The 27,823-nt window shown below is 47.2% G+C and overlaps 1 protein-coding gene across 3 annotated transcripts; it reads right to left on the reverse strand.

Annotated features, from left to right (window-relative positions):
• Positions 1-990: 990 nt before the first annotated feature.
• CCNK (cyclin K) lies at positions 991-27,816 on the reverse strand. 3 transcript variants are annotated; one of them, XM_032839697.1, is made up of 12 exons: positions 27,712-27,767; positions 26,238-26,342; positions 17,834-18,082; positions 17,083-17,164; positions 15,556-15,687; positions 10,786-10,891; positions 10,225-10,282; positions 9,342-9,511; positions 8,768-9,039; positions 8,010-8,043; positions 5,115-5,186; positions 991-2,348 (listed from the first exon to the last, which is right to left on the reverse strand). In XM_032839697.1, the coding sequence occupies exons 3-12, from the start codon at positions 18,028-18,030 to the stop codon at positions 1,723-1,725; spliced, it is 1,749 nt and encodes a 582-aa protein (XP_032695588.1). In that variant the 5' UTR covers positions 18,031-18,082; positions 26,238-26,342; positions 27,712-27,767; the 3' UTR covers positions 991-1,722. The 3 variants fall into 3 exon arrangements, with proteins under 3 accessions (XP_032695588.1, XP_032695587.1, XP_032695590.1); XM_032839696.1 differs by lacking the exon at positions 26,238-26,342 and having other exon boundaries at positions 27,712-27,816; XM_032839699.1 differs by lacking the exon at positions 26,238-26,342 and having other exon boundaries at positions 27,649-27,754.
• Positions 27,817-27,823: the final 7 nt, after the last annotated feature.

Genomic DNA, 27,823 nt, shown 5'->3' on the forward strand with positions numbered 1-27,823 from the left:
AATCTGCTGAGCACATTTTTTTAGGGTGGCACATTTTTATCCAAAAGTTATTAGCTACACATCAGTGTTTAAACAGAAAAAGTGACCTTTCATTTTTTTTTTTTTTCTTGGAAACTTGAGAAGAAGCAAAATACATACTACTGATTTTTTTTTTTTTTTTAAGGAAACAAGCTAAATGCATGAGCGGAGTGGTAGAGGTGTATATTTTTCATACTGTGGGTGGGTGGGGGGGTATTTGTGCTGCTTTCTGGAATCGGGCTGAAACGTCTGGTTCCCAGCCCTGGGCCGTCAGCCATGCTGTTTTTTGTGGTGGGTGCCCGCCGCGAGAACCGGGGCCGGCCCCTCGCCCGGCTCCGGGCAGAGCTGGGAGCTGTGGACCCCTGTGCCCGTTTCTACCTTCCACTGAACCACTTTGATTTGGGGAGAGAAAAAGCGCTAGAACTTTTGATAGTGTGGTAAAAACACTGATTTGAACTATTTTAGTAAAAGGAGTAACAGAAGATTGTGATAGTGTATACTTTGCGCTAGATAAATAAAGGCTCTTTGTAAGCCTCTGTGGTGGGTGCGCAGTGCTTGTCTCGGGTGGGGGGGCCGCTGGGTAGAGGGCCATAGCCCCGGGGAGCACCTCGGGTATGGGGGTTCTGCCCAGTGTTGGAGACCATAGACGGCCACGCTGATGGTGCGAGTGGAAAGAAATTTCCAATCCGAGCCCTTGTGGGACCCGGGAGCCCATCTGCATGGGTGCGTGTGAGAGCGCCACGCTGGTTCAGAACCGCCTGGGTTCCTCCGAGGGGAGCCCATGCAGGCACGGGGCGGGGGTAGGAGCTGGTCCGTGAGGGCAGACCCCTGGGGGCGCTGCCTTGGGTGACATGGGGTCAGGTCTGGGGCTTGCAAGGCCAGTGTCCCTCTGCTGCCTGCCCCGCAGCCCCCAGGGCCAAGGGGAAGAGCTGCCTCTCGGGGCCCCACCTTCTGTGTGGAAGAAACAAAACGGTCGTTTCACAACAGGTTTATTGGGATAACTGACCGAGGGAGCCGCGTCTGTAACTAAGATGGAATTCACAGTATGTTGTTACATTCACACTTAAAAAATATATCTCTATGTACAGGAATTTGCAAATTGATGTAAACATACATTACTTTCCAAGTACATTTCTCCCTTTCTCTCTGGAAGAAAAAGAACAAAGCCATCCAACTAGGCAACCCCTTCAAAATAAGATTAATACAAAGGATGTAAATATCTCTAAATCAACAAAGTGGTTTGTCTGACCTACTGGGTGTTGGGAAAGAACGTCACAGAATGAAAGCGATGACAACAGCTTGACTTCAGATGGAACTGGACTATTTAAAATGGATTTTCCAGGAAAAATAGGCACTGATTTCTAGAAGGAAATTCACTCCTTACTGAAGCTATTTCTTGAGCCAATATGGCTGGTTAACGTTTTCTTGAGTACAAGGAACCCAGTGCAGGACTCCACCAGCTGAGACCAAATGTGTGGTGGGATCGAGACTGGTGCTGCCCAGGCTACGCTGAAAGCCGTTGGCCCCATTCTCCAGATGTGGAGGGCCACCCCAATTTCATCTCGGGTCCAGTCCGTTTCTTCCCATACTGCAACTCTCTAGCATTAGATAAGGTACCCTGCGGCTTACCCACTTAAACTACTCTTCAAGTTGATTAGAAAAACATTTGTTAAAAAAACAAAGGGGGAAAAAAAAGGCATCACGTTATCTCATCCAGGCTGCCCGCCCTAGCCCCCCAACTGGAGGCATCCCAGGTGGGGGGATGGGTGGGGGCACAGGTGGCTGTCCTCCTGGGGGGACAGCTGGAGGTGGGTAGCTAGCAGGTGGCAGGCCCAGGCCTGGAGGAGGGTGAGGGGGGACTGCGTGGGTGGGGGGCAGGCGTGGGGGTGGGGGTGGAAAGTTGGGGTTGTAGGTGGGGGGAGGCGGGGGATAGCCAGGAGTTGGGGGAGGAATGGCAGGTGGGGGGAAGGAGGCTGGGGGAGGGGGCACTGGTGGTGGGGGCGGGTTGGGGGGGTAGACATGTGGGTGGTAGGGCAGGTGAGCTGGCGGGCCGTAGGCTGGGGGCAGGGCTCCGTAGGAGGGGCCCTCGGTCTTCATCATAGACTGCAGGCTCTGGTAACCCTCTCCGGACATGTAGGAGCTGGTGGTAGACATGCCGGTCATGTAGCTGGAGGGTGGCGGTGGCGGCGGCCGGTGTGGCAGTGGTGGCGGCTGGTGCACGGGGGCTGGGTGGGCCGGAGGAGGAATCTGGACTTTGGGAAGGTCACTGGCATCCACAGGGCCCGGGGGCTCTGCCTCGCCTAAGGGAGCTGAGAGGGGAGGCTTCCGGTCTGCAGAGGAGAGACAAGTTACTGCCTGGCCCTGGGCTGGCTCCTGGGTCTGCTTGTGCAGGGGACATGTCCACTTGATGACCTCAGGGTGGAGAAGGCCACCCCGGAAGCCAGGAGCTCCACACAGCAGTTCTCATGCTCTCCCCCACCCTCCCCCACTTTCTCGCCCCCATTATAGCACTGGTAGGGCTGCTGCTCTTCCCCCAGGGCCAACTTCACAGAGAACAGCGAGCAGCCGTCCCCTCTCTGACCAGTGCCTGATGCCATCACAAAGGACCCCCCTCCACGCAGCATGGCCAGGTCTCCCTCCCTTGGTCCTCACCACTCCGGCCAAGGCAGTGCCTGCAGTGCATGGAGCCCCTCCTGCTAGTACAGATGGGAGCGGGGCCCTTTTCCCGCCTGTCTCTGCCTCTAGAGACCATGAGGCCAGGGCCATGTCACCTTACTGTCTGCAGCACTGGCCACACAAAGCCTGCGAGTTGGTCAAGTGAATGAGACAACATTTAAAAAACACAATGAGCAAGTCTCTGACATTCCCGATGAAGCCATCAAAGAAATTCTGGTTCAAGTTTACTAAGAGAAGGGAGATCAGCCCCCAGTGCGTACTCTCAGGGAGCAATGCTGAGCTTTGGGGGGCTGCCCAGCGTGGCCCCCCGCTCCCTTCATCCACAGCCTCACTGCACACACTTTCACCTGCGATTCCCCTCTGCAGTCATGACCAGACACCTGGACAAGGACACTGGGGACACTCCACCAGGGGAGGCCGATCACTGAGGAAGTGTGTTCTTTGGGTAATTCCTATGGCAGCCCAGAGTCAAAGACAAATCATAGGAGCCAAGATCTCAGGGTCCAGAGGACACAAGAAAGTGAGGGCCGTGAGGGGGTTTTGGGTCTCCTCGCACTTGGCCTCGTGTGCTCCCTGGAGCTCAGAGCAGCCCCGATCACAAGCCACGGATGTGTCAGGTGCCCAGGGTGGCGCTGCGGGGTCTGCAGAGCCCTCACTGCTCTTGCCAGGTGAGTGAGGGCAGCAGTTCCGGTTGGCTAGGACATCTCTCAGCGCCAGCCATGGCCCTGGGGCCACGAACCGGCGTGCCCAGCCAAGTCAGAAGGTCAGGCGTGCCTGTGGAGAACTGTGTCTGGGCTTTAGGGCAGGGCCAGTGGCCTCTTAGATCCGAAGCTGACTAGGGAACACAGAGTATGCACTGGAGGCCTGTGGCCAAAGGGTCCACCACCTTGAGTTCCTCCTGGGTGTCAGTCTAGGGCGTCTGGGTCCACTAACACGCTCGTCCATCTTTGAGACGTCACTTCCTGTCACACCGTGCTGCTGCCTCCACAAGTCACCTGTTCACTCGCCTGTCCTCTGTAACCGAACCTGGAACAAGTGGTCTCTCCAGGTACCTGCGCTGCTCTCTTCATCCTCGCTCTGACCCCTGCCACCACCGGCCGCCCTCGGAGACATCCCCGGTGACCTGCCTCTTCCTGCCTCCCGCGCCTCATCAGGACCTGCGGCTCCCCGAACCGCAGACCCCTCCTCCTCCTGAGTCTTCTTTTCCATCTGCCTCCCCTCGCCACAGGCCCCTATGAAGCAGTGACGGGACCTCGCTGGAATGAGCTCCTGTGGCCTGGCCCACCGACCCCTCTGCTTCCACCTCCGCCTTCAGCACCTGCAGCTGCCAGACTCCACTGCGGCTCCCACTGCAGCCCTTCTGGCTGCCTAGCCGGCCCCCACCGCCTGCCACCGGTGCCTTCTCCCCTCCTGCCTGCTGCCCGTGCTGGGAGCTTTGTGCGTTCTGCGGGGCTCCCGACACCATGCTCAGGCCACCCCCGCCCCACAGTGTGCAGCTCTCCCTGCCTTGGGCTTCCCAGGACCCCACACCTCTTCTCAGCCACACCCCTGGCACAGGCGATGGGGATCCGTGCCTGCTTGCGGAGGAGACGCCACGAAGTACAGAAATGACCCGCTACATGTAGGTGTCTTTTTAAGCAGGCTTCATCCTGGACTGAGGACTGTAGGATTTGTCCCAAAGTAGCAAATGATGCCCCTACTTTCCCAAATCTTCTAAAGTGCTAGGACTGACCATAAGCAGAAAGAAACAGAATGTGTGGTACCTCTGCCACAGGCACACGGCGGTAGGAGCCCAAGGGCGAGCCGCTGGGTGAGGCGGGCTGGCCCAGCACCGCTCGGAACACACACAACTCCTGCCCACACCCTGCCTGCTCCATCCTCCAGAGCACTGTTCCCGGAAGAGGATGCTACATCCCTTACACGGCTTCTCCTCCAGGTTTACGTGGCACCAAGGAAGCTTCCTGGTTCCGAGTGCCGGGTGGGAACTCCTCACGCTTTATTCTCCACTCAACTCTGAGCAATTGCTCCTTCCTCCAGATGCACCTGGACGGCATCCCGCCACCAGGAAGCAGAGCGAGAGAGACTGGGGTCTAAGATCTACAGCAGTCCTGCCGGGTCAATGTTCCTAAGTTGTCAGGGCTTCGTCTTCCTGAAGCGGATTCTACATTTATCCTGCGTAGTTTAGCTTTTCTACACATGACAGGCCAGAGAATATCCAGATATACCTGGAATTTATAACATCCTCAAAAGATCTGGTTTGTGCACCATTTTTTGAAAGATACTTGGTCACTATCTTCTTTTAAAATTTTGGCTTACCAAGTCTCCCTTCTATAGACTTGTCCCACGCCTTCCCAAGTCAGCCCTCTGAAAGAGCAGACGGAAAGGCCGGCCCTCCCACACTGCTTTGAGCAGACACTTACCTGGAGGTGGGTGGGCCGGAGGCAACGGAGGGTGAGTGGTCTCAATTTTGGGGATTTTAGGTGGTGGTGGTTCTAAAAGAGGAAAAGGATATTGAAAAACAACTTATACTTCTTCACGTGAATAAACATGTCATAGAAGACAAAAAGGAAGAAGAAAAAGGGAAATGTGCCATTCAGAAATTTCTTTGGGGAAAAAGAACCAATATAACCAAGACTTTAGGGAACTTGAGGGAGGCTCAGCAAAACCCTTAGGTGCTAATCCTTTCACCAGAACCAAACAAGTCTAACACATCCTCCACCCGAAATACTCAGCCTGCCGGCTTCTCACAGCTGTTTCCACATCCACCCAACTCCCTTGCGGACGGTCCTGGACAAGGCCTTCCGACAAGGAGAGAAGCAGAGTACCATCTCAGTTACGGGGTGGGTGTCTGTCTGTCTGCCGCGTCTACAGGATTAGAGCAGTCCTATCACCCAGCCCTGAGGGGTCATGGGAGAAACCACCACCTTTGTATTCTTCATTGGGCACATTTTAAGTCTATTTTCTTCCTCACAGACACATGCTCCCGTTGGCAGCATGTCAGAAGCAGGACACTAAGGACATCAGGAGAGATCCAGAGGCTGCAGGCCACCAGCATCCACAGCGACAACGCTAAGCCAGGCTACACCAAGCCCGGTATCTGGTGTTTACGAGGGCAGGGAGCAGGGAGAGTACACCTCATGGAAAAAGAACTCTCGTCTTTGTGCTAGCTTGTATGTTTTGACGCTTTCTTCCAGAAACTCACATTATTCTGGCTTCTACACTGTTCTTTTTTTTTTTTTTTTTTTTAAAGATTTTATTTATTTATTTGACAGAGAGAGATCACAAGTAGACAGAGAGGCAGGCAGAGAGAGAGAGGGAAGCAGGCTCCCTGCTGAGCAGAGAGCCCGATGCGGGACTCGATCCCAGGACCCTGAGATCATGACCTGAGCCGAAGGCAGCGGCTTAACCCACTGAGCCACCCAGGCGCCCTGGCTTCTACACTGTTCTGAGGGGATTCTGCTCTGGTGTCGCTGAGCCTGTCCTGTTTCCTCTGTTCCAAACAGGCCGGATATTCAAAGTTTGGGGATATGTCTGTCTGTATTCGCTTTCTAGGGGATCAAGTCCCCTCTCCTCTAGGTGGATCAACTGTAAATCAATGCCTCCGGCTGCTCTCTTTCCTAAAGCCATGGACCTGACTTCTGAGCTCCACCCAGCAGCTCACATGACGCCTTCCCCACCTCTGCTGTGACTGCTGTCACTGTCACATCGGATGCCCACCTGCGACCTGGCCCCCAGCCAAGCTGAAGCTGTCTAGATCACCACTGCCCATAACGAGAAGAGCCACACTGGTGATTTTAAATTTTCTGGGAGTCACCTTAAAAAGATGTGAATTAATTTAATATTTAACCTAATGTATAAAAATTTGATCACTTCAGTGTGTAATCAACATAAATATTCGTTAGAGTTTTTACACTTTTTTCCTTAGTAACGCTTAGAAATCTGGCGTGTATTTTGCACTAAGGACACACCATGATTTGGGATGGCCACACTTCCAGGGCTTGAAAGCCGCCTGCAGCCAGTCGCACACGGCAGACAGCTTGGTCAAGGTCCTACCTGCAGGCTGTGTCTGTGTCTGTGTCCCTCTGTTTGTGGGCCCCAGGCCGTTACCCTGACTGCCCTCACCACGTCTCCCTCAGAGACCTGCGAGCACCTCCGCATTCCCAGCCATCTGTCCTATAACTGCCGCCAGCAAATTTTCTAAAATGAACTCAGACTTTGCCATTCTCCTGCTCAAACATCTTCAGTGGCTCCCACCAACTATGCAAACATCCACACTCCTCAACATGGACTCTGGTTCCAGTCACACTTTAGGTCCCAGCTCCTGTGCCCACTTGCATCCTTCCACCTACAGGCTCAACCCCCCAGCTCAGCTCCAGGTGCTCAAAGGCCAGTCCTCCTCCAACGTCACCGCTGGCTTGTTTCTGCCTTATACAGCACACCAGCTCAGCTCAGTTTATATCCACATGGCAAGCAGCACAGCCCAATCTTGGGTCTCACACTTACTTTCTGCCCAGATGGAGCAGAAGAAAAATTCACCCGTACTGAACTCAGCACTTCCCCAAAGACCCAGAGAGAAATGTAGCTTTATTGTAACTTGAAGATCTCACAACAGTTCAATAAATCATTCACTGAATTCCCACCCTGGAACTAAGCAAAAGAGAAACAGAAATGAGTAAACACTGTTGTGCCTTCCAAGAGTTCAGCACATCAGGGCCCATGACACATGGATAAATGCTTCTAAATTTCTGTTCTGTGATCTTCCAGATTTTACTCACCCTTTCCATTTGTTTCCAATGTAGAAATAAATTAGCCAACTTTGGGCTCTACAAAAAACCCCCCCAAATCTAACCCTAAGTGGAATTTAAGAGAGGTCTGGCCCACATAAGCAGCAGGGCTGTGACACAGGGTGGTTCTCTGGGCAACAGCACCGCCTGTCACTGCCATCCTGTTTGCCCACCACTCTGCCACTTGGTGTTCAAGACGGGGACCCCAGGCCCCCATGTGTCTACCGCGGTGGGCTGAACCAAACCTCCAGAAGGAAATGCTGCTGCAACCCTCCTCCCAAGTTCATGATCACATGTGTATACAGGCTACTAAGTACACTTTTATCGCTGCTCCTATTTTTTGATAACTTTGGTCCGAATACAATCTGAATGCACAGGGCACTTTTTCTGGCAGGCAGGGTGAAGCTCTGGATGGACTGTAACAGTAAATTTTAAGGGCAATCTAAATCTTGCAGAAACGTTAACTAAGAATTTGAAATTTTGATAAACAGACATAAAAACTAAAAAAGCCCCCTTAGAATGGGAAGTTACCTGCTGCTTTGTTCTCTTCTTTGGGAGAAACAACCTGTTACAAGAGATAACACACACGTGTTAACCAAGACCGGGGGTGCAGGAAGAGTAACAGATCCCAGGACCTAACGAACTCGCAGCAAGAGCTGCTCCAGCTCCACACAAGAACTCTGGCTGAGGGCCGCAGGGCAGAGACACCTGAGAAACCGCCCTCTGCTTCCTTCCTCCTTCCCTTTCCCGGGTCAGACAGGACCCCCGAGGATTTCCAACAGTGACTTCCGAACAACACTAAGTTGCAGGGCCTCTAAGGCGCTGGCCTAAATTCAGTGAGTGGTTTGCTGACATGCGTTTGTCCCTCATGGTCTCTTCTACTGGCCGGGCTGTTGCTGTGGGGAGAAACTTCCACAAACTCTCCACATCACTCAGAGCACCAAACAGAAAAGCCAGAGAGACTGGAGACACTGATGTTAGCAGGTAGCACACAGATGTGATACCCTGCCGGTTAGCGGGACACGCACGCACGCATACACACACACACAAACGCAGGCAGTGGTGGCTGGAGGGGGATGGAGCCCTCCCCAGCTGCTTGTGGCCCCGCTCCTCTGACCGCAGTTCTCAGGCTCCCCGTGGATGTGCGGCCAGAAGGAGAGGTCGGGGTTCCCCTGGCTCAGTGTCCTGCATGAGTCCTCAGAAGATCAGAAGAGGGTGCTTGGTTGTGGGGTTGGCCACTCCCCCACCCCGGAGAGCCGGCCGCTCCCGGGGCCGCCTGGCCCACTTACCACGGCTCGCTTCGCTGGGCGGGGAGGACTGGGCTGTGGGGATGGCTTCTTGGGCTGCGGGGCCTGCTGCGGCGGGGGCTGTGGGGCGGGCGGCTGTGCATCCTTCTGCTGTGGCTGGGGCGGGTCGGAGCCTTGAGGAGGCTGGGGTGGTGGCACTTGTGGCACTTGTGGTGTAGACTGGAGAGGTGGGGGCTGCTGCAGTTGGTGGGGTGTGTGATGAGGCATCTGTTGTTTTCCTTGTGAGTACAGATCCAGGATTTGGTGGCATATGTCTGAATGATGGACAACAATTTGTCACAAATTCATCTGCCTAGGGAAAAATCAACCCATTTCCCTTTCAGCTAGGATTCCCCTACAGGGACCAATGAGAGGGGATCACCTCTGCAATTCTCCCAAACTCTGCTGTGCACAGTGTGGGCAGAGCAGATGTTAGGAGAGAATGAACTAATAAGAGTGCTTCTGAAGAATGGCTTACATTTACCTGTGTGGGGAATTCCCTTCTCGGGACTTGAGGCTGACAGAGAAAGATCCCCCAAACGTGGAACCCCCTTAGGAAAGCCCAGCATGCCAGTACCTTCCAGAACGTCCACAGGGACATCCTGCACAAACTGCTCCCACCATCTCCTATACATGGGTTTGGAGGTCCATTCTTGTATTTCGAATTTGCACAAACGTCCTGCGAGATACATCACTGCCACTGCTATGATCTCTGGTTCCCACTGCAGTGACAAGGTCGTGCAGAGACTAGTTCAACAAGAAAAAGGGGTGACGTGACTTGGAGCAAACAGCTATGTTATCCAGTGAATGGAGAGCAGATGCCACATGTAATGTCAGTTCGCTTACTCCTCTCTAAATGACCACATAAAGAATTAGAAATAAAAGCAGCAAGTTTTAAGTCTTCTAAAGGTACCAAAATAAGTTACTTTAGCCACAGTTACTAATACGTTCTTTGAAGAATCAGAATGCTAGTACATTAAAAAATTGCTGTACCACGAAATACAAATGAACAAGCTTATGTTCGTCAAACTTGAAATCCTTGTCACTGAACTGTGCTTTCAAATGACAGCAGCTCCACACAGAGGCCATCCGTCCCCACACACCACCTCATTGGACCCCTGGCTCTAAGAGCGGCAAGGCTCTAAAACCATTTTACAAGGCATTCTATTTGTGCAGAACCAAATGGGTTCTAAGTACTTAGCTGTCACAATTCTCTGGTGTTCTGGACTATGTTTTAAACTGGGGATGACATTTTTGCTTCTTCTGTCCAGACATGGCCGTGCATCCCTCTGCTGGGAGGCCGAATTCCTGGATGCTGGCCCCATCTCTGCCATTAGCTGGCCCTTCAGGCTGGGTGAGTCAGAGTCCTTGACACAAACTAGGGAGCCTGGATTCAATCAGCCATAAAGTCCCTGCCTATTTGAAGAACTACAATTAGATCGACACTTGAACACATGTACCTGTCATTTACAAATGTCCATGCCATTTGAACCAACTTTTGAATTTTGTTTTTATCACCTAGAAACAGGACGAGAAAGGCAAATTAGTAGTGATAACAACAGTGAGAGAGTGCATAAAAAGCAGCATTTAGTTCAAATCCACTCTGCGCTCAGCACCGTCCCAACACACAGCAAAGGGCTGCTGCCTGGGAACGGAGGGCACACGGGTGGGTCTGAGTTCTATCTGCTCTCTTCCCACAAGACCTGCGCTGAACCACCGTTTATGGGAAGCCTGCTCCAAGGCAGATTTTATTAGGCTATTTTAAAAATTCTGACTCATTTTCCTGCCTCCTATCACTTGGCAACTGAATCGCAGAATCTGGCTATAGCTGACAGGAAGCGGTACTAACAGCTACAATAATACCGGGCTGTCTGGGAGCCTGATGTCCCGGGCACGCACACTCACATACCCAACTCTTCTGCTTTCAAACTCTTTGGAGAAGCATGATCTGAAGGCCATCAAATCATGATAAAGACTTGATTTCACAGTGAAAAGTTCTTTAAGTAACTTTCCCCCCTTACCTTTGAGTTGTTTTGCATATTTGAGGAGGAACTGGTACGGGTGTTCCACCTGTAGATCAAACTTTATGGTCTGGAGTAGGATTCTCTCCAGGACCATCACTTCTTCCTAAAAATAAAATAACAACTGTTGGGATATGATTTCCATCACAGGTCGGAAGCCACATTCAGCTTTCCCACTTCCTCTCTTCTAGCTCGATCTTAGCGTCTCTTTTTCATTCCTTCTCTCCTCTGCCCTCCCAGGCTTTCACCTTGCTCAGAGACAAAGAGAAATTCTGAAAAGAACTAAAAGGAGGAAGATGAAACAATCGAAGCTGGTTTTTTAAAAACACTGGAAACATTCTTAGGAATATTATATTTAATCTTTAAAAGATTTTTTTAAAAAAAGATTTTATTTGACAGAGATCACAAGTAGGGAGAGAGGCAGACAGAGAGAGAGGAAGGGAAGCAGGCTCCCTGCTGAGCAGAGAGCCCCATGTGGGGCTCGATCCCAGGACCCTGGGATCATGCCCTGAGCCAAAAGCAGAGGCTTTAACCCACTGAGCCACCCAGGTGCCCCAAAAGATTTTATTTTTTAAAACTCATCTCTACACCCAGCATGGGGCTCAAACCGAGAGTGGTAGGCTCCCCCAACTGAGCTTGCCAGGCACCCCGGAAATGTCATTATTCTCCATATACGAGCTCCTCTTTGCAAAACAGACCTTCACTTTATAGACAATTTAACTTTAGTTTCTTTCCAGACTTCCGTCAAAAACCACAATCCTTCAGGGATTTCTACTGAAAACTTTAAGCAAATAAGCAATGACGATGAAGCAGATTCACGCAAACTCAGACTCAGTATCTGATACATACATACATAGCATGTGTGTTTTTACAGAATATGTCGTCACTTTCTCTTCTAGCAAACTACATTCTTAACCTGTCCATACACACAAAACCTTTTCTGATTACTCGTATGTTTGTCTCCTCCTGTCCGAGGATCAAAGGAATGTCATGTTTGGAAGGGAGGGTGCAATCATTACTCCTTGTTCTCGCATGTCACCCCCCTACCTACTTTTTAAATATAATTTTCATTTTCCTGTTTCCAGAGGACAGTTTTTCATCAGTCTTAATAATAACTTGGCTCTCACATGGGCTTTGCTGGAGGTTGTGGGGCAGCACCTGAGGGTCTACACGGGGTGGAGGCACTTGGTCCTTCCAGGAGTCGCGAGAACGGTGCATGTCTCACATAGGAAAGGAGCTTCCTATACAGCACGGGTGGGACAAAGGCACTGAAATCACTCATTTTGGAAATGTCCCTGACAGTGGCGGCCATTACTTTGGTTCCAATAATGAACTTCATTTTTTTTTTTTTTATTTTTAGAGAGGGAAAGAGAGTGTGTGTGCATGAGTGCAGGGAGGGGCAGAGGGAAAGACGGAGTCTTAAGCAGGCTCCATGCTCAGCGAGGAGCTGAGGCAGGGCTTTATCCCACAACCCGGAGATCATGACCTGAGCTGAAATCAAGAGTTGGACGCCTAGTTGACTGAGCCAACCAGGCACCCTTCCAATAATGAACTTCTTGATGGCATTGTCCTTGGGCACACAATGGGCGCAGCTGGTGTGGTGAAACAGGCTGCACGTGGCCATGGTGCTTTTTGGCACAGCACTGTTCCTTCTTTTGTCGGTCATCTTGGCAGTAATGACTCTGGCAGTCCCCCCACACTTCATTTTAGTATCGTTTCACTTAGTATCAGTCCAGAAGAAAAGGAAGCTATCAGTGTTCTGACTGGGAACTTACCAAGTCCTAGGGCAATTTAGGGAAAATGGAGATTTTTAACTTTGAATCTTATCAAACATTTATTTATTGGAATTTTTTCATTCCTTCAGTGGTTTTAAGATCCTTCCCTCAGCTCCCATGGTTTCCACAGTTTCTTACAAGGCTTCATTCCGGACATTTTATTTTACTGTTGCTATTGTAAATGGAATCTCCCCTTTCACTGTGCTTGGGAACTAGTTAACACCCACAAATAGGTACTTCCTGAGCCCAGCCTCTGTGCAGCCTGGCCACACCCGGCACTGAAAGACAAGGTGCATCCCAGTCAACGTGGTTCTGGCGCTGACAATTACTTGCTTACACCTCGGAAGACAGGGCTTGGTAGAGGCCCGAAATCCCATCACCAACAGGTGCACAAGTCCATTAAACTCCAGAAAGAGAAGAAGAGCCGGGAGAGCCGGGAACGGCTTTCACACGGAGGTTGGACTCACTTGACAGAACACAGACGGTTCTCTCAGATTAGCTATTCCAAGCAGCATGGCAGGCAAAGGTTCTTCTACCCTAGCACTGCAAGCATTCTCTCAAGAAAGCTAACATCTCAGAAATTTCCCCACAATATAAAACATCCTGCTAACCCTGGTGTGTTTTTTGCCTGGTTTTGTCACTACCTGTTTCCCAGAAGACTCACCATGACTTCTAAATTAGAAACAGCCTTTCACCAAGTGCACCTACAAGTTTGGAGGCTGTGGCCCATATAGTATTACAGGATAGCCCGAGGCCTGGCCTCCCTTTATGTTTCCAATATTCAAGTAATGGGGTAATGATAGGTCTGTGTGCAGCATCCTTCCTCAGGGAATCTTCCCTCAGCCCCACAACACTTGTCTGGGGGGACCTGTCCGGGTTCCCAGGTTCAATGCCCTCACTACACTATTAAATAATCTTTTTATAGCATTCACCACAGCTCATAATCAGGTAGTTATGGGATTATTTCATTAAAATCTATCTCAACTCCACTACAAAATGCTCAAGAACGGCAAAGGCCACGTCTATTTTGCCACCTGTTTTAGGTCTAGGGCCTCACACAGTGGCTGGAATAAGTATTTGCTGAACACATGAGAACATAATGGGGTGGGGGAACCACACAGTTGAAGCAAAGCTAATTAAGGCAAAAACGACCCACATGAGCCACGGTCTTCTTTGTCCTAATTGCTTGCACTGCCTCCCCCAAGTAACGGGCCTGCTCACTCTCCTCTCAAGTGAAGGAAATGTCCTCCACAGCGGCTTCACTGCTCCCAGGTCCAGGGTACTTTCCTGTGGCCTTGTACTCCAGATCGTTTCTGGGGAGACTGCGCATGATAGGAAAGAGGGGCAGGTTTCAAAGCCCCTTTGTCCACTTGAGACAGGCTGGGCCCTGCTGTCAAAGTCTGAGTAGCATGGCCAGTCCCCTCTTCCCAACATCTGGGGCCCTGGAGCTGCAGAGCCTCCACCTCACTCTGTATGACCAGGTCCTGGTTTCCAGGTCTGAGAGTAGAGTGAGTGAGTGAAGGCTGAAGTCAAAGGGGGCTTCTCCAAAGGCACCTAGGACAACACACACCAGTGTGCTGCCCGTGCCCATAACACATTCCCACAGCTGTCTGCTACGGCATCAGAATCAGACACCCACAGGTAACCGATGGTTACGTTACTTCTATTAAACTGCATTTTGATCATCGTTAGCAAGAATTTCTAACAGACTCACACTTTCATAAACAGGTGAACAGATTTATAATCAGTAGAAGGAACAGAGTTAGCCATATTGACAATACTTATAGAGTTGTGAGTGCTCATCACAACCACAATATATGCAAAAGCATTCTGAGCCTCTGTTACCTCCTTGAAGCAAGGAGAACGAAAATTTTTTTTTTTTAAGATTTTTATTTATTTGACAGAGATCACACGTAGGCAGAGAGAGGGGGGGAGGAAGCAGGCTCCCCGCAGAGCAGGGAGCCCGATGTGGGGCTCGATCCCAGGACGCCGGGATCATGACCTGAGCCGAAGGCAGAGGCTTAACCTAGGCGCCCCTAATACACACACATATCAGCACTGCTTGGCAGACAGCGGTGTCTACCGTGGCGGGCAACAGCAGCGGGAGGAAAAGCAAGAGCAGACGGGGCCGAACCTCCCTGCCCTGGTTAGCTCTGCCCTACCTGCGCCTTTTAGTTTGTCATCGTTCAACAAGCAGCTGCTGAATGCCCACCCTGCCCAGCCTCTGTGCCAGGCGCCAGGCAAAACAGACGTGGTCTTCGCTCTCTCAGATCTTACAGTTGACGAGCGGGCGGTTCTCTGCATGATTATCTGATTAAAATCTATCCCACCACTAGCTGCAATCACTGTTGTGAAACATGACGCACAGGAGCCGCAAGGGTTACAATGGGGGGACCCTGGCAAGAGTCAAGGATGGAGGAAAGCTGCCCCTGGGCTCTGACAGTGGCCTTCTTACACCTAATGACAGCATGTGTACAACTATCTTAGTACCATCTCCTGACATTGTCAGGGACTGTGGGATGGATGGTATGTCCAATAGCAGTGTCTCGGTGTCTGAAAATAGTAGCAAATGTTAATACTTGCCAATATTCTTAGGAAGCAAAAAGACACACAGCATAGGCAGCCCCAAGTGCATGTCCATCTATCATCTGTACTTTCTGCCTGCCCAGAGGCTGGCTGGAGACGGGCCCCTGCCATCATTGCTGAACCGAAGAAACCAAACCACTTCTGGGTCTAGGAGTGCTAATGGTCATGAGGGGACTTCTGTGCATATCCAATGTGCTCTGGCCCCCCAAAGTACCCAGCATGGTGCATTAGCAAGTGCTTTAAATGTAGGCCCCATTATCTTCCTTCCTCTGACAGAAGCAAGCATGAGCACCCTCTGCATAGGGCCGCAGGGCTCAGGGGACTGGCAGATCCAGGAGCCACACAAGGAACTTTACCACAATGCACTACAAGAAATCAAGATTTGAAGGCAAGAAGTTAAGATTCTTACCTTTGGGTCATCTCCAAACTGGCCAAATTGTACATCATTTAATAAGCTACGAGCTGTTTTGATGATATCTTTACATTTTTTTGGCGTTTCTTCTACTTTTCCAGCCAGAAAGAGACAACAGGCTCCTGTCACCTAAAACGGAAACAAAATCTCTTGAGATATCGTTAACAAAACTTACGGAGAAATAGAAGCAAGGATTTTTGCCTTCCCAATTTGACTTCATAAATTATTTTAAATCTAATTTTCTAAAGAAAACAATATGTAAACAAAGTAGATGCCAAGAAGGAGAAGACTCACAGAAACAAACTGTCATTTTATATCACAGTCTTAAAGATAATGGCTCCCTGAATAGTGAGCTTTGTGGCAGAAAAAGAGCACAATGCATGCTTGTCCTGTGGAATCCATCTTGACACCACTGCCCACACTTTCTCTCCCTGCTGCAATTGCCCGGAACACCATGCAGTCCCTACACCACCAGCCTCTCGCTGCTCAGCTTCTGGCTCGGCTTCTGGCTGTTCTCTGCCTGTGCCTAACTCCTCGGTGCGCCCCTGTCCATGGGACTCTGAGCGCAGTGGGTGTCAGACGCTGTGCGGGGCAGCAAGCTGATTCTGCTACAGGCTCCTTCCTCTAGAACTTCACAAACTAGTGTGGAAGACGTGTACAAAACTCGGTAAAATTGTAAGAGGAAGAGTCTCCAACAGAGGAATTTCCTGGTAAAACTTCTGTCATCTTCCTCCCGAAATCCTTCGATACCTTCACGGTCTACCTACTGAAGTCAGATTTCCCTGGTCTGGCTTTCAAGGCTCACTATGGGCTGATCCATCTTACCTCTCCACTGTTCCCTTCCTGCCAGATGGACCCCTGGCTGGGCCAACACTGAACATGCTTCCCGGTGTCTAGGCTCATGCCAGCTTCTGTTGGACTAACTGCTCTGCCCCATTTTGGCACGTCTACGCCCTACTTGCAGTCAAGGTTTACCTTCTCGCTGCCATTTTCCCCTAATCCCTCTAAAACGTAATTAACCTCTCCTTTGAATGCGCCAGTCTTCCTTCCTTACCGCTCCTATGGCTTCACTATTGACCATGATTTCTGTACATGGCACACTATGTACCCTGGCTACTTGAGGCAGGTACCCGGACTCTCCAAAGAGTATAAGACATACGGCATTTTTAAGGAGTAACTGAAGAATGAGTGATATGGCATAAAGAACTTCTCTTCCATCTTAGCCTTTTTTAGTGGGGTCTCAATTATAAGGCCAAATTTATCTTGTGAAAGGTAAGAAGGAAGTAAATTCCACACAAAGTACAATATGATTATGGTCCACAGTGGCCTAAATAAAAAGAGATTTAAATATAGTTAATTGGGAAAAAAACAAAAACTCCCAACTTGATTGCTTATAGAGAGCATGTATTATATAAAAATAAATACTTTCTGGAAGAACAGAGTAAAAAGAGACTATAACCAGTCCACTAAACTATGAAAATAATAACATGTGATAGAAAATTATAATAAAACTCAAACACTTACATATCTTGGGAATTGCTTGAAGGAATGAAACATATAGAAGCGATGAAAATAAATTATTCCAGTTGCCAGGGTATCATAGTGACTGTTGTTCTGGTTAAGTACTTTACCAAGAATTTTTATTGGTTATGTTTTTAGTTAAAAGTAGAAAAATAACGACAAATAATAAAAACAACCTCAGTGTTAAAGTACATACTATCTGTGGCCAAGTGGGCAGAGGGGGATCTTAGGGTGTCAGACACAGCAATCGGCAAGTTGAAGTTTACACTTACAACAAGGCCGGGCTTCACCTTCCATTAGGTACACTTCTACTATAGTCACCGGGCCTGGTGGCCGCTCACTCAACGGCTAACTCTACACATTTAAATGATGAATGGGAAACAGAAAACCCCTGAAGAGCCAAGTAAATGAGAAGTAACATTTAAATAAAAATATTTAAGGGCACCTGGGTGGCTCAGTCGTTAAGTGTCTGCCTTCGGCTCAGGACATGATCCCAGGGTCCCGGGACAGAGCCCCACATTGGGCTCCCAGCTCTGCAGGAGGCCTGCTTTACCCTCTCCCACTCCCCCTGCTTGTGTTCCCTCTCTGGCTGGCTGTCTCTATCAAATAAATAAAATCTTAATAAATAAAAATTTAAGAACTGTTTGAGTACAGAGACAGTACTATATACTTTGTCTATAACATCTACTTTAATTCTTGGTGGTGGTGCGGTGGGCAGCCTGTCTATAACAGATTCCAGGGAGACTCAGGATACAGTCCCAAGCGTGTGCCCACATCGAAGATGAACCGAGCCCCCTCTCGGCGGTACCGGGCCTCAGTAGCTGGATCAAGTCCTTCCAGCTGCGAGGGTGTGTGAGCCAAGTCTTTCTTATCCCAGTACCAACATGGTTTTGTGTGGTCCAGGTTTGCTGAGGTTACTGAAGGGCTTGAATTTTCTTTATTCTCCTTCATTTATTGAAGTAGACTTGTTCTTTCCAAAAGATTTTCTGAAAATGTTAGAACCCTAAAAGAGAAGCAACAGCAAAGCAGGAAAGGAACTTTCCATATTAAACAGTCACAGATTATACTTAATTTTGGAACAAAATTTCCCAGAGAGGCAACAGTACTGAATGACTGATACAAGCCCAGGTTCACCTCCAAAGCCGATTTAACACCTAAGTGACCCATACCATAATAAATTCCAAATTTCATGGTAGCTTATAAGGAAAAGCATTTCCGTCTCTTGTACCTTTCTGCCTTTCTTCAGTAGTCCCAGTCCCCTCATGTTGGTCTAGTTCGGTTCTTCAGTAAAACCTGGGCCTGTCTTACCCACACTAAAAAGACTTATGCTTTAAAATTATCCATCTCTTCCATTTACCACCCAATCAAAATTCTGCTTTTTTGGTTTACTTCATTTCACTTAGAAAAGCCACCCGAGGGGTGCCTGGGTGCTCAGTCATTAACCATCTGCTTTCTCAGGTCATGGTCTCAGGGTCCTGGGATGGAGCCCCACATCAGGCTCCCTGCTTGGCGGGAAGCCTGCTTTTCCCTCTGCCACTCCCCCTGCTTGTGGTTCCCTGCTGTCTCTCTCTCTGTCAAATAAATAAAATCTTTAAAAAAGAAAAAGAAAAAGAAAGCCACCAGATTGGATTATTTCAGATCTGCATGAGTCACTGAACTGAGCAGCACAAATCAGGTATGGGCACAGTGATTTTGAGGGAGCGGGTGGAAAGAGGTGGCCCTCAAGGGAAGGAGGAGTTCCTTTAATATGTTCTAGCTTTCTCATCCTCTTTTTCTCTAAAAGTGTCAGCTGGGGTGCCTGGGTGGCTCAGTGGATTAAGTGTCCGACTCTTGCTTTCATCTCAGGTAGTGATCTCGGGTCATGAGATCGAGCTCTGTGTCTGGCTCCGTGCTCAGCAGAGAGTCTGCTGGAGATTCTCTTTCTGCCCCTCACCCAGCTTGTGTGCACGCATGCGCGTGCGCTCTTGTGCACGCAAATGGATAAATCTTTAAAAAAAAAAAAGGGCCCCGCTGAGAAAAGAAAATAAAAAATAAGGACTCTCATCAACAGGCCATTGGAATATGTAAACTGTAAATGTGATCAGAGAATAGCAATTTTCGAATAGGCCAAGGGAAGGATTTTAGAGGCCGTTAGAACCAGGTTGGTCTGCTCAGCAAGAATATACCCGTTCCCTACCTAGGGTCTGGGCCAGAGACATCAGTTACTCTGGAAGCCTAACCTCTTCTGTGTGCTGCCTCATTTCTGGAGGGAAAGGTGATGCAGCAGGCTGAGTACATCCCTCCTCTTCCTTGTATCTGGGAACCCTAAAAATCTGATCGTTCCTCCAAAAGGAAGAAATTAAGTTTAAGGAGAAGCGCAATCTTCTTCAACTAACATGTACTTGTGTGTGTGACAGAACTGGGCAATGACTGGGGGCTGGGGGGGTCAGTTAACCTAGGTAAATATGCAAAGGGCACAAAGAGATGATCAGTACCTATGAAGAGTTCACAGTCAGATGTCATACTGGGATACACTTCTCAACTCGTAGCTGGCAGAAAATCTAAAAGCGTGACTACTCTGTTGGCAAGGGCAGGGAGAAGCAGGCAATCTCCTCTAGCGCTGGTGGGAACACAAAATGGAACAACTCTCACAGAGGGGAATTTGGCAATACTTAACAAAATTGCATAAGCGTTTGCTCTTTTACTTAGTAATCCCACTTCGAAGAATCCACTCTGAAAATACCATTACAAGTATGAAACAACATATGCACAAGATTCTTCACAAAAATGTCATTTATAACAGCAAAAACTGTAAACAACCCAAACGTCCCTCAATACGGCACTGGCTGAATAAAATACAGTTAACATGAACACTAATGGTGTACCAGGCAGGCATTAAGAGTCTGAAAAAGATCTTCCTTTAAGTACTGGTAAGGAAACATTTCCAGGATCAGCCAGACACAAGGTAGTGTAGAGAGTCCATTAGTATACATGTAAGAAAAGAGGAGAAATTAGAATAGACATCTCTGTGTTTTTTTTTTTTTTTTTTAAACTCATTACAAAGAAAAGGTTACTCTAGGGAACAGGGAAGAAGAGAACGGAAAGGACAGGGATGGGAGCAGTACTTCTCTGGGTATACCTTTTTAGACAGCTTTGACTTTTTAAGGAATCTTTTATTTGAAAATAATTCTAGATTTACAGAAGAGCTGTAAAAAGAGAGAATTCTTGTATACTCTTCACTCGGTTCCCTCCAATGTTAATATCTTATGCAGCCACAGTACATTTACCAAAACTAAGACATTAATTTTGGTACATTATCAACTACAGCCTCGATGCAAACTTTGAGTTTTTCCAAAAATCCCTTTTCCGTTCCGGGATCTAATCCAGGATGCCACACAGCATTTAGGAGCCATATTAGTATCTTCTGGTAAGAGTTTCTCAGTCTTTCCTGTTTTTTCATGAGCTCACCAGTTCTGAAGAGAACCCAGGGTGACTGAAATGTCTCTGGTTTAGGTCTGTCTGGTGTTTCCCAGGAACAGCCTGGAGTTCCGAGGAAGACTGGCACAGAGCTGAAGTGCCCTTCCCCTCACCTCACATCCTCCTGCTGATATGAGCCAGGAACACTTGGTGAAGATGGGCTTGTGCCCAGTTTCTCACTGGAAGCCACTACTTTCTCCTTGCCATTTTCGATTCCTTACAAATGAATCACAAAGTCTAGCCCGGCCTAGAGGGCAGGGAATTAGGCTACATCTCCTGGAAGGAGGGGTATCAAAGAATGTGGGGACACAGGTTATCATTACCACAGTAATTAGTAAGCATTTTAGAGAAAACATTTTGCAATGCAAAATACCAAGCAAATTACCTGTTTTTCTTAAAATTTTGCCTATTAATTTCAGCATTCATTGGAGGATCTTGCCTGCAACAATTATCACGGTGCTCTAATGATGCCTTTCTATTTCCTTTCTTCCTTCAACGTTATTTGGTTTCTTTTTAAAGAAAGATCTGTTCCTTCTCCCTCATTTATTTATTCAATCATTTACTTATATTAGTATGGACTCAATAATATCTGTTTCATTCTTTGAGTTATCATCCAGTATGATCATTATTTTGCTGCCCAAACGATTCCAGCTACAGTCCCTGGAAGCAGCTCTTACAGGCTGGGTTAGGAGTCCTTCTGCAACTTTGCTTTCAAATCATGTAAATACTGAACATACTCATGAACTTAACTAAAAAGAAAAAAGCAAACCCTAAAACTCAAAATAAACCCAGTGTATAACAAATAGGAAACAAAACCACCAGAAAATCATAGTAAGTAATTCCTGATCTTGTTCCATCCTGAGTGAGATATATTCTAAGGACTAAAGAACTGCAAAGAAATCCTAAACTTTCCCAGTAATGCTTTGTTAGTACTGGCATTCATACTGTTAAGTGTGTGTGTGTGTGTGTGTGTGTGTGTGTGTGTGTGTCTATTGTAGGATAAAGCAAAGATATATAAATGTTAATGTTGTTAGGAATCAAGATTTTCAGCTCAAAGGAAACATATATGCACAAGATCAAAGGTTAAGGGATAACCTATAAGGTCAAATTTTAATTGAAAATATCACAATAAATCATGGCTAAAATACACACACACACACACACAGATGTAGATATCTATATCTATATATATCTTAGCCCTGTCCACTGGAAGTATCTAGAAGCAATGACACTCCCATAGTCAGAAACACATCAGGGCCCACATCTTGTTACCCTCTAAAAGGAACCAGGTCTCCGCTCTCCTTTCTGGTTCGGGGTAGGCGTCTGCCTGGGATGTGTTCAGACTAATGGAAGTTTACAAAAAGACAGAGGAGCCAGCATCAGCTCTCACTGGACAAACTCAGGGAATGTGAATATTAAAAAGAAAAACTGCAAGGATTGATTGTAAAAGATCCATGAGTCTTCTTTGCTAGCACTGGTATGAGTTATTGTGGAAAAAAGTACCTTTACCTTAACAAAAACAATCAAGCTTGGCAAATATCAACCACCTGTGGATTCTTACCTCCAGAAAGCTCAAGCTATATCCAAACAAGCTACCTTGGTTAAACCTAACTTCTAGTTTACAGTAAATGCGGGGAGTAGAAGAACAAGTTAAATGGTACAGGGAAACTATTAGTCACATCCAGAAATGGGACACTACCAGATGACTGACCTAGTCGCTTCAAGAGAGTCATGAAAAAGCAAGAAGATGGGAGGAACTGTCCTAGATCTGGAAAGACTACAGAAGCATAATGTTCAAACTAATATGTGAATCTTGATTGGATCCTTATTTTTTAAAGAAAAAAGAAAGCTATAAAAGGAATTTTGAACAAGTAGGGAAATTTTAATATGGACTGTATATTACAGGCTATTAGGGACTGTTAACTTTTTTAGGTGTAATAATGACATTGTGATTATACACAAAAATGACTGTTCTCAGGCTGGATGAAGTACTTAAGGGTAAAGTATCATGTCTGCAATTTACTCACTAACAGTTCAGCTACAACGCAGGCTTGCACAGTAAAGGTAGTAAAACGTGACCAGGTTTCTGGTCTAGACCACAAGTAAACAAGTAGTCCCTGTACTCTTCTTTCACTTCATAAAAAGTGGGAGAGACTCAGGTCAGACTGCTTACCAGACCAGGTCCTCCTCATCCCCTCTGGATCAGACTCTCTCAGCAGCCGAAGAATGCCTGCTTATGAATTTATAAATTCAAACAATGTGTAACTGCATTACATTTAAAGAAAGAAAATTTTAAGTGTATGGTTTACTAATGTTCACAAAGTGAACACATTTGTGTAACACCATCCTGCTGAGAAGCAGAATATTGCCAACATCCCGGGCATTCTCCTTACTCCTCTTCTAATCCCGAGTCCCCCAAAGATAACCACTATCTTGACGTCTATCCCCAGCAACTAGTCTTGCAGGGTTCTGAAGGACTGTGGAATGGCAGGGTATCACTCTGTCTCGACTGTTTTCTTTTGCTCAACATTATGTTTGTGGGGTTTACCCTTGTTGTTGCATAAAGCACACTATTCATTCATTCATTCTGGTTTTCAAGGGCAATTTGTTCCCCAGGGACATTTGTCAATATCTGGAGACAGTTTTGGTTGTCATAACTAGGGAGCTGCTGCACGCATCTAGTGGGTAGAGGCCAGGAATGTTGCCAAACATTCTCCAAGGCATGAAACAACCCTCCAAAAAGAATTAACTGATCCAAAATATCAAGTGTTGAAGTTGAGAAACTCTGTTGTACAGTATTCCATTCTATGAATAAAACACAATTTACCTATCCATTCTACTGTGAATAAGACTTGAGGTATTTCTGGTTTTTCATTATTAATAGTAACAAACATTCATGCACATTCTTGTGGAGCAGAAAGCAAGTGGCCAAGTGGCTTGAGGGAATCAACATCTCAAACTATCTGTAACTTATTTATAGTACACCAGTTGGGAATAGTACGTTAGGATACATTAACCCAAACGTTCTGCCTGTAGTTACTCATTCAACTATTTACTGAGTGTTTACTACAAGCCAGACCTCAAAGACACAGCAGGAAATAAGAGGCAAGGTCTCTGCCCTACCACAAGTTTATGGTGTAGTGGTAGAAACAGAGAGAAAACAAGTATGCTATTACTTGTCAGGGAGTAGCAAGTGCCATGAAAAATAATAAGGTATGGTAAGGGGAGAGATGGATGAAGCAGAGGCTATTTGGAGATTTGCAGGAAGAAAACCAGTTAGGAGACTCTAGCAGCTGTTGGAGAAGCGACGAAGGCTTTGTCCTCACAAGATGGTGTTGAATAAAAGAGGAAGTGCCACAACCGGCTGTGGGGCAAAAAAAGTGGCAAGAGATGATTTCAAGTTTGTTTGCCTGACGGAAAAGGAAATACTAAACACACACACACACACACGGAAGAGAGTTAGTTTTGATGGTTTTGATGGGGGGACCTGGGGCGGGGAGAAGTCTGTTTCCAAAAATACTAGGTTTGAAGAACCCGTAAGACATTTGTGTGGAAACATCCATCAAACAGATAAACGGGACCGCTGAAATCTGAAAGAACACATCTATTTGGGATTCATCTATATAGAATGGACAACTAAGTCATGATGACAGGTGGAGGGCTGGAGAGTGAACACAGATGGGCCTGGAACAGAACCGGAGAAAGCAGAAGAATCAGTAAAGGAAAGAAAGGGAAGGAATGGTCAAAGCGGTGGGAAATCTGTGGCTTCAACTGCAAGAGAAACCAAGGGATACTGGCTATAAGCCAGATGTGGTAGTCAACAGGGACAACTGCTTAAAAAAATGTTAAAGAACCATGAATTAAGGAAAGGTTACTTTGGTGATTAGAGACAGTGAAAGTAATGGCCGCACAACTCTGTACTAAAGACCACTGACTTACACACTATTTCAAACAGGTGATTTGTATGGTATGTGAACCATCTCAATAAAGCAGAAATATACACACGCACAAATAGCAGAATCTTTGCAGAAGTGCAGTGGGGGAGAAGGAAGACTACAGGGGCAAGGAATGAATAGGCTACGAAACAGGTTATTCTTGTTTATTCAGCATAAAGTAGAAGGAAGATGTCTGAATCAAGAAGGAAAAGAGCCACTAGAGGCTGAATAAGCCACTGAGGGGTTCACTCGCTAAGGGATCGTGGAAAGCATAGTTAAAAAAAAGTTAACCTTAGGAAAAGGAAAAGCCTTGAAAATACCTTTCTCTTATCTGTTTGCCTTTCGAATATGTGAAGAGAATTTTTCCATTCCCTTCTCTTCTCCAGGGTAAGCAAACATCTCCATTTTCTCAACATGATTTTTAGTGTTTCAAGTTAACCCCTAAACGTTAGCAACCAAAATGGAAAACAGCACTTTTTATATGATCTTCATAGCAAATGGGGGAAGGGAGTTACTAATATTCAGCACCATGTCCATTGTGTGCCCATTGAGACACAGCATGCCTGCAAGCTCTATTTTCTTATTCTCATAATTTATCGCGGAGAAAACAGAACTGAAGAGACAAGAAACAACTTGCCTAATTCACAAAGGTCTTAAATGGCAGAGCCACAATTTGTCAGACGAAGATACTGCTTTCCTTCAATCTGGGGAAAATTCTGTATGTCCCTTTTTACATATGGAACACTACATCCTAGAATCCTTTTTTTCAAGTCAAGTCTTCCTTATCTCAAATTCACGAAATTGAGTTTCTGTAAATTCAACTTGGCAAATGTACATCTTGTTAGTTTTGGTCTATTGTTTCAACTTTTAAGGATTCTTTATAGCTACAAGTTTTGAGTGCATTGATTAATTTGAGAAGCATGCCTCATATATTTCAAGTTGGTAACAAGAAAGCATAAGACCAGAGCCCTGTAGGTCATCTCTGAAGACCTCTCTTAAGGGTGACATCAAACCATTAATCAACATTTTGGGTTCAGTAATTGGAATAGATATAAATCCATCCAAAAAGGCTTTACCCAGGGCACATTTATCTCTTGTGCCTACTAGGAAAGAAAGAGAGATTACGTTCAGGATCCTAAAGAAAACTGAATGGATCCATGTCTAACAATCCCTCATTCACCACCAGGGCACAGTAAACTTCTAAGAAAAGTAATTAGATGTATGTCACCTGGCTTTTTTTAGTTAAAACTCTGCCAGTTTGAGGGAATCAGCTCTCCTCTCCTAAGTATTCACAAACTCTTTTTGCTCTCCCCAAAATAATCCCCCAAATTTTAACAAGTTCTAGCATCCAAGAGCCATCCATCTAACTGTTCTCTGCAAACACTGAGACATTTACCAGACTCCGGTCTTCTCACTAACTGTGTTTTTTTGATTCCTCAAAACCTATGAACAACAATTTTACAATTTTACCTGCGAGTACTCTGGCATGTAATTTATCTGACCCTAAAAATATGAACTGGATTTAACCCGGCTTAATATTTTTTTTTAAAGATTTTGTTTATTTATTTGACAGAAATCACAAGTAGGCAGAGAGGCAGGCAGAGAGGGAGGGGGAAGCAGGCTCCCCGCTGAGCAGAGAGCCTGACGTGGGGCTCGATCCCAGAACCCTGAGACCATGACCTGAGCCGAAGGCAGAGGCTTTAACCCACTCAGCCACCCAGGCACCCCCCCACCCGGCTTAATATTCTTTGTAATCTCCTATATTACCTTGAACTTAATTCCTTTTGGTTGGTTGTCCTTACCCAGTTTTTAGAGAAAGCAAACAAAATGTTTTTCTTCCTCAGCGAACTCCATGCTTTTGCACATAATCTCCTGAAGTAAAGTAGTTCATTTAGTAGGCCAGAACCATGGCCAGTTTTTTCTTCAGGACATTCAATTTCAGAAGTGGCATTTAAGGACCTTATTAGCAACTAGAATGTTTCTTTATTGCTTGTTGGCGCAAACTACATTTTCAAAATGAAAAAAATGTTAAGTATATTTTATGCAAGAATCAACTAAAAAAAAATCAACTAATATGTTTGAATAAGGCATCGCAATATAATCAAAATGAGACAACAACCTCCCCCACTTAAAATGAGATATCAGTAGTTCTCACTCTGAAGAAAATAAAATAATCCAGGATAACTCTTACATTTATAATCAAGATTATTTAGCAGGCAAGATCCCAAGGACACTAACGATCTTGACAAAATGTCTACCAATACCAGCACTACTACCGTCATCCCGCAATCCAGAAAGCTTACTGCACCTCACGCGGTGTTCTAGGCGCTCCTGGAGCTTTCATTCTAGCAACATCACGCCCACAAACCTTTAGTGAGCGCCTACAACTGAAAGGCACTAGGCTAGATATCTCTCAAGAGCGATTGAGAGCAAGACGCACGAGCATTATCAAGTTTACCTTAAAAACACAGAAGACCACCACTCTCAAGCAACTGCTCTTAGAAACCGTGCCCGAAGTCGGATGATGTAGCGAAGGCTCGGTGTACCTGGCAGTCCAAATTTAGGGAGCTTTACCGACCACGCTTTTGTGCTGGTGGTATTCTAAGAGCTTCTAGACAAGCTCTGGATTTAGGCCTCAACTTGCTCAAGGGCAGTTCCTTTAGTAACAAACCAAACCCAGGAAAGGATCGGTTAAGGACCACGTCTCGGCAAGAACGAATCTAATCGCGGAAGTGCCTTTTCCTCATTCCCAGTCCCACCCTGCTACAGGGTTCTTCGGTTCCCAAAGTCGGAGCACCCCAGATGCGGAATAATTCCCGAAGTCCCAGGCCTAACCACCACAGGGACCCGCACGCTGCGAAAGACCTGGTGGGAAGACGTGGGTGGTCTGCGCTTGTGCGGCTCCGAGTGTGCCTGCGCGTGCGGAAAGACCCCCGCCCCTCCTCCCCACCTGCTAGAAAGTCCCCGAACCCTAACCGCCCCTCAGTCCGAGGGTCGCTCTCTGTTTTTAGGGTCCGCGCCGGCCTCCCTGCCTCGCGCCCGTGCCTCAGATCCTCTCCCGAAGCCCGTCCCGCAGCCCCGCCGTCGCCCGCTAACTTCGATTTGCACGGGGGATAGCGGAGCGAGGCGGAATCCGAGAAAAGCGACTCTGCCAGTGGATGGAGGAAAGAGGTCATACCCTACTCCGACCTCCAAGTAAGCGGAGGTGAGCGGCGCCGCCCGCGGTCCGTGGGTCACTCACCCCTCTCCTCAGGCAAGCCCCTTAGCGACGTCTCTCCTCGCCGACTGTGGCCATCTTGGACTAGGAATGTCGGGGAAGCACGTCATCGCGCTGCGTCCCCGTCGAAAAACAG

Source organism: Lontra canadensis, unplaced genomic scaffold, assembly GCF_010015895.1.
Source record: "Lontra canadensis isolate GAN:19392208 unplaced genomic scaffold, GSC_riverotter_1.0 scaffold108, whole genome shotgun sequence".
Classification (NCBI taxonomy): domain Eukaryota; kingdom Metazoa; phylum Chordata; class Mammalia; order Carnivora; family Mustelidae; genus Lontra; species Lontra canadensis.